The sequence below is a fragment of the Ornithodoros turicata genome, chromosome 4, assembly GCF_037126465.1.
Source record: "Ornithodoros turicata isolate Travis chromosome 4, ASM3712646v1, whole genome shotgun sequence".
NCBI classification, from domain to species: Eukaryota; Metazoa; Arthropoda; class Arachnida; order Ixodida; family Argasidae; genus Ornithodoros; species Ornithodoros turicata.
The window spans coordinates 3,680,118-3,686,803 of NC_088204.1; the positions used below are offsets into that span (position 1 = coordinate 3,680,118).

At 49.4% G+C, this 6,686-nt stretch overlaps 1 protein-coding gene across 1 annotated transcript; it reads right to left on the reverse strand.

Moving 5' to 3' along the window:
• Window positions 1-1,957: 1,957 nt before the first annotated feature.
• LOC135392624 (A disintegrin and metalloproteinase with thrombospondin motifs adt-1-like) lies at window positions 1,958-6,455 on the reverse strand. The gene is made up of 12 exons (XM_064623336.1): window positions 6,285-6,455; window positions 5,876-6,074; window positions 5,727-5,810; window positions 5,403-5,530; window positions 5,276-5,325; window positions 5,065-5,206; window positions 4,876-5,007; window positions 4,644-4,803; window positions 3,983-4,078; window positions 3,632-3,853; window positions 3,440-3,551; window positions 1,958-2,356 (listed from the first exon to the last, which is right to left on the reverse strand). The coding sequence occupies exons 1-12, from the start codon at window positions 6,314-6,316 to the stop codon at window positions 1,971-1,973; spliced, it is 1,743 nt and encodes a 580-aa protein (XP_064479406.1). The 5' UTR covers window positions 6,317-6,455; the 3' UTR covers window positions 1,958-1,970.
• Between the last annotated feature and the right edge of the window lie 231 nt (window positions 6,456-6,686).

Here is a 6,686-nt window from a genome sequence, read left to right on the forward strand (position 1 = left end):
TGAGTATGACGATAAAGGTAAACTTTTATAATTAGTTGCCTCGTAGTAAACTAAACCGAAAGAAGAGGTACTGAAATCACCAGTGTCATACTCCGACAATTTGCTCACAAACCATACATTACATTAAAGAGTTTTTTTTTAGTTCTTGTTTCTTTGTTTCGTAAAAGCTTCCTGTACTCCAGCACTTCATTCCACCAAGTGTACAAATATGTGCAATGAACTGTTTGCAATGAGCATTGCATTTGTTGTGACTTCTTGTTCTATAATGAACCACCGACTCCCGTGGAGGGTTGGGGTGTAGCACTAACACCCTTCAGTAAAAGGGACGTATTAGTACTCCCTCGGGGAGAGTGTGCAAGAACACCTTTTCGTAAGACGGGGTGTACTACCACTCTCTCAAGGAGGGTGTACAAGAACACCCTCCGGTAAACAGGGGTGTACTTAGCACTCCCTCAGGGAGGGTGTACAAGAACGCCCTTCATTCTGGGGTGTTCTTTGACGCTTATGGGGCGTCACGTACGGTACAATCGACTACACCCAAAAAGGGTGTCGGGGAGCCCTACCTTTTTTCTTACAGTGTGGAGTAGTGTAGAGTGGCGCAGACGCAGTTGCTGTCCTTTCTCCCACGTGTTCTCGCTCTCGCTGTACAGATCGTAGCGCCGACTACAGGCCAACTTTCGCATTTTGGCATCATGTGCTTCCAACGTCGCTCGTCTCTTTCACTCAAGAACGCATTACACTTAGTCAAATGTTGTCTGTATGCGACGTTTTCGTTTAATTCACCTCTCGAGTGGTTGATGCGCCATGCTCCCGCTAGGTGACAGCAAATGGAGACCTCGATCCCCAATGTAAAGTGTGGACGACAAGGATCTGTAAAACCGGAACTCCAGGCAGGATTTGCTACATGCGCGGTTTGCAAAATTTCATGCAGTGTGAAGAAGCCGAAGGCAGACAACAAGGTCGTATTCAAGACAGGTTTATCACGAGCTGTACAGAACAGGAACGCAGTAGGACTAGAACAACTTGAGATCGGGCGTTACCGTTCGTGAGCAACAACCTGAGGGATCTGGTTTTCCAGTTAGATCATAGAAACACCACGGAATTTCGTCCGTATACAACTCCTGAAAATCCAAAACCGAGTCAGTGTCCAATGAACTTTCGAAGAACCTAACACGTAACCAGCGGTCGTCAAACGATGGTCTGAAGCTGTCTGATACTGTGAGACATCAGCGTAACGTGGGTTCCTAGCGCCCGGGGCGAAACGACTGTCGCGCCCCCAAACAAGACACATAACAGGAATGCATCAGGTACCATAGCTCCCCCATTCAGCAGAAGGCGCTTCGTGGACTTTGCGCTTCGGTTGCTTCACTTTGAGAATATGCGCTGATGTCTCAATGCACATAGTCTACTTCCGCACACAGCACAAGCACACAGGATGCAATTTGACACCGGCGTGGTATATCGAACCCCGCTTCAATCGCCTCCGTCTTTGAGAAGATCGTTCCAACAGTGCCCAATGTTAAAAAATTGAGGGTTTTTTTTTCAATTGATAAACAGTTTAACTGTTCTTATTTCGAACTTCTTCTTCGCTCTGTCGATAATTTGCCCCCCCCCCCCCGAAAAAAAAATCTTACGGGGTGACTACTCCTACGCAAACCCCACTCCCCCCCTCACCCCCGTCCACGCTACGCCACTGTAACGCGAACAGACCCTTTTACCACTAGGGACACAGAAGGCTCCTAAGCGGCCTAAGGATAGGGGACTAAGGATACCGCCGCGTCCTAGGAGACTAAGGATACCTGACATCATGTAAACAATGAGCATTGCCCAAATGACCGCGAAAGAATCGCGGCGCAATCTCTTTCATTCGCAGAGTCAGTGTCACGTAACCTTCCCCCCCTCCCCTCGAGAAGCCTACCCTGGAATGGAACCACTTCCCTCAAGTTGTAACCACAGATCGGTGAAGAACCTCACGCAAAAGATACATAATCGTCGTCTGTGTACTCCTCTTCGGAAGGAGCCTCCTCTTTCGGCAACGAATTGTCCGACTTTGTATCGTCGTCGTCGTAAGAAAAGAAGTCCCTGACACTCGAAGAAGGCTCCTGGTCGCTCGGATGCGCGTTGCCCAGGATAGGCACGTCCGCACCGCCCTCTACATCACGAAAGAACAAGGAGCGTCCTTGTGCTTCCGGTTGGCAGACATGGTTCCGGCAGTAGTAGTCCCTCTTGCCGTCGTTGTGGCACCATGTACCGTCGGGGAAGAAGGCGTCTCCTAGGTCATTCAGTTCAGCACGCGGCGTGTACCAGGGCCCGTTGGTGAACTTGCAGTAGACTGCGCATGCTTGCCATTTGCGGTCTGCGAGAAATGTATCGCGAAATAACGCTCTTTAGGATACACACGCACGGCACATTGTTACTGTGGAAGATGCCACAACACACGAACTTGGTGCGCGGCCATACTTGTAAACAGACCAGCAAGGGCCAGTAAACCTGCTTTCTACTTGTGCTGGGACGTTCGATTGCTACACAACGCTTTGCAGACAGCCAGTCGTCTGTCTACACACAGCTCGCGTCACAGTAGAATGCGTGCGCTGAATATACTACGTCACGGGTTTGGGAACCACGGTCTGCTGTCGCGCCAGGATCTCTCCCGCAAGTGTGGTGATTTAAAATCAAATGACTAGAAAAGTCGCTCATGGTTTCTGTTCCAGAGGGAAGATGTCCAACTGAACGTCATATGCTTTGATAAACGTGGCTTTGACTGGGGTCGTCCACCGCGCATCTAATTGTCATGTCTTGTTTCTCTCTGTTTCTTCGTAAATATGTGTTTTGCGGACTACGGGCCTCTTAAAGAAACGGTCGCGTTCTTTCCAGTCGATTTCGAAACTATGGTTCCATTTTATTCCTCGTTGACCAGTAACCATGGTATCGAAAATCTCACGCAAAATAGTGGCACAGTTCGATTGCTATTCGATGGGATACATGACAAGAGCGGGCGCCGGATTATGAGAGTATGCCGGAATTCCCTCTCTGGAAAAAGGCGAAAACGTCATTCCCTACAGCATCAATCAGAGCACGACCTTGAGAAAAGGGATGCAGCGATGGTGCTGGGCGTCTGGACGGCGCCTTTCTCCTCTGAGCGAGGCCCTCTCACTCATTCTGTTAGCGAGTGACGTCACGCTGATCTCGTTGTCATAGGAACTTCCGCAGTTCCCGGAGGAGCGCTGAACTTCGTTTAGCAAATGCGTTAGCAAATTAGCTAAATTCGTTTAGCACTTTTCGGACGAAAATGTGGGCCAAATAGATTGTCTGTTGATGCCGTACATAGTGGTACCTGTATCACAGATTTCATAGATTGGCTTCTGGATGCGACCGTCCCTTTAAGGCTACGAGCCTGATACATGAGGTACGCAACATGACAGCAATAAGCGTTACGTACCTTCTTTATGTTTCACCTGTGTACCAGTAGATGACAGGTCCTTGACAACCTTCTTCCATTCTTCGCACTTGCGACTCGCATAAGAGACTGCACTTTCACGATCGGAGCACAACTAATGAAGCAAGACCGTGTCACCAAAGAACAAAAAGGACACGTGATCAATACACATTGTTGTAAAGTGGTAGCGCTTACGCTGTTATCGTCACAGAGCTTAATCCTGAATGGATCTCCGTCGCAATAATAGGCTGTATTTCTCGGTCGGGGACTGTCGCAACTCCTGTGGTCCCTGATGAAGCCTTTAGAATTGCTGATGCAACCCGACGTGCAAGTTCCGTAAGACCAGTCGCTCCAGCCGCCCTCTACCGGAACAAGACTTTGGTCTTCAGCAGTGACGCATTTCCCGTTACGACACCACTGCAACCAGGCCAACAGAACATGTTGAAGACCGGAGCAATTGCAAGAAACAGCTACTGAGTCCGTCCGCTTTTGTTTTATGCGCTCTTTTATTCGACTATATAAGCATCTACTTGGTGGCGAACTTACCTTCTGATCCCCACAAAAGGTTCCTTCCAGTGCGGGTCCCGCCTTGTAATACCCCATCCTGTTAGGTGTCTTGCAGGTGACACGTTCACAAACCTTCTGTAATGTCATTAAAGGGTCTTGTGTTACATCGAAAGTGCCTGTACTGAGTGACCTTACGGCCGCCCTCTGATTTAAGGTATTGATGGTTCCTGTGGCGCGCGCGCACGAGAAGACCAGCAGGAAGGAGTGGGCGACAGGGGGTTCTGTATGCGTCCTGGGCAGACTTCATAGGGAGCTGTGGTGATCCATGTATGCAAGTGAATCGGTTTCCCCGAATAACGTAGCAGCATGAATAACATCATTGGCGTTATGTTACGCTGATGTAGAAGCGTACGTCTGTTTGTGGCGGGCAATACCTTTGTCATGGATCGAGTCAGACTCTTCTGAAGGCGGGAAAAACAGCTCGAGGGATCTAAACTTGAATTTCAGAAACTCTGTTGTGCACACTTTACGTGTGGATAGGCTGGAATCGCCCTTGCGGTGTTCAGAGATCGCTGAGCAAGGAAACCTCCTCAGCACGATATACCCCGCAATACAGGATAATATACTTTCAGCTACTGCGTCCCGCGTTTGAACGGACTTCTCGGTAGGCAATAGAGTAGAATACAACTGCAAAACTTACTCCAATAACGGATGAATTAAAGAGAGCAGCATCCTCGTCGCGCAGGAATATCTTGCACTGATCGTGCGAGTCCCACTCCTGCCCTGGAAGATTCCCGAACTTATCGTGCTGGAGGGCGTCTTGTATCCCGCTCGGTTTGTCCGACAAGCAGCTTGTGTCGCTAAAAAGGTAAAAGCGACCTCTTAACAGACGCGATACTCTTTGCCACAGGAAAACTAAAGTTCCCACTCACCCCATCTTGATGACAACTTCCGAACTGCAGTCAGACCACGTGGTCTCTCCCTTGGTTCCTCTGCTTGGAGACATTATGTAGCCGTCGGACGGGCAGGCGTTGTTCGGTGGGCCATCGTGGAGCATTCCTAAACTGCAGTAACATTATGAGAGACACCTGGCCAGGGTATATTTTGGAAGTCATAATTACTTGTGCCCGATCTCGTGAGCAGCAACGAACGTTGACGTCCATCCAGCTGACGGGTACGGCTTCCCGGTGTCTGTGGTACCGCCAAACTCGGTGATGACGCAGTTGTGGTCCTTGTGACAGACGCCTCCTACGGGGGCCAGACCTGAAGGGAGGGGGGGGGGGAGGCACAGTGCCGTCAGCACTCGCTTCGTGTACGGCCATACTGACGTACCCATAGTCACGGCGTTCTTTTTGCCTCCGTCCATGCCGTAGAAGTTCAGTCTGTGAATGACGGTGTGGACGACGAAATGCAGGATTGATAGAAATCGGAAAGCGTAGTGCAGGGAAGTCTTACGTACCCAGAGAGATAAAGGGCCGAATCCCAGTGACCCGGATCAGAGTCGTCGCCTGGGTTCCTCGATGCCTGGTATTTACAGAAGGATGACAGAAGACTGTCACGGTTACCGTCGTGATGCGGCAGGTCATTCTGCAAGTCGTGGGGATACATAAAGTTCATGGGATGCGTGATAGATTTGGCGTGTCCGCTTTATGATTTATACATGGCGTATACGACTCGTAGAAGAGGAGGAGGAGGAAAAATTCGAATTGGGAGTAGATTTACACGTAAGGTAGGATGAGGAGGAAGTTCACGACACAGATGACGGATAGAGGTAAGTTCTTACGGGTTGTTGTTCTTGTAACTCCATGTGAACTAGTGATACGTGCACCTTCTCCTTCATTGAAGGCTGGAGATAAAGTGCTTGAACCTGCATGGGACAACAACCGCACCTCGTAAGCCCCAGCACGAGAAGAATGCGTCCTGGATGCATACCTGGTTGATGTAGCCCAAGATGATATTGGAGAACTTAGCTTCATCCTTGGTGAAGTCCATGAACAGTTTATAAGCCGCCTCATCCACAAATACGGCAAGTTCCAGAAACTTTGGCTTAGCGTTACTGCGCTGCTGGAGGATCTCTGACACCAAATCCATGACACCGGGATCCCGCTTGTCCACAGTGGTAAAATTTCGTCTGCAAGACACCCAACGTACTTATACAATTAATTAAGAAACCTAAATTGCTGAGGTTGCCCCTCCAGTGACCCACCAGGAGGACGCTTGAATCCCACAATGCCGACACAGGAACGCTATACGAGCTCGCACAGTACTATTCCTTCATGAAAATATTCCACTGCCCTTATCAGGCTACTCTGAAATACGGTGACCATAAGAGATAACGCACCTTTGTGGATGGGGATACCTTCTTGGTGGCATTAGAGGTCGCTTCTGTGGCGGTCTTCTAGTCCATCTGTCAGGATGTGTGTGTCTCACAGGAGGTTGACGAGGGTAACCACGGTTATTCCAACTAGGTGGATGCCACTCGTCATTCCAATTGAAGGGCGTCTTTTCTGCGGGGTTCAAAACATAGAGCACCACTTTAGCAATACACGAAGAACGAAAGACAAACGAGTAGCTGCGGTAACAATGCACTATATATCATTCCCCTTAACCCTTTCGACCCCCGTATTCGACATAATGCAACGGTATACCGCCACTCCTGGTGCAGAGCAAAAGCCGCGGAGATTTACTTTGCTGTGTCATTACACGACGGGCGAGTTATTAAAACGAGAAGCCATAATCGCGC

Coding starts and splice junctions, on each gene's coding strand:
- LOC135392624 (XM_064623336.1), bottom strand. CDS start 6,316: ATGCCACCAAGAAGGTATCCCCATCCACAAAG. Junction 5,008..5,064: donor GCTCACGAGATCGGGCACAA/GTAATTATGACT, acceptor ATGTTACTGCAG/TTTAGGAATGCTCCACGATG. Junction 4,804..4,875: donor GAAGTTGTCATCAAGATGGG/GTGAGTGGGAAC, acceptor TTACCTTTTTAG/CGACACAAGCTGCTTGTCGG.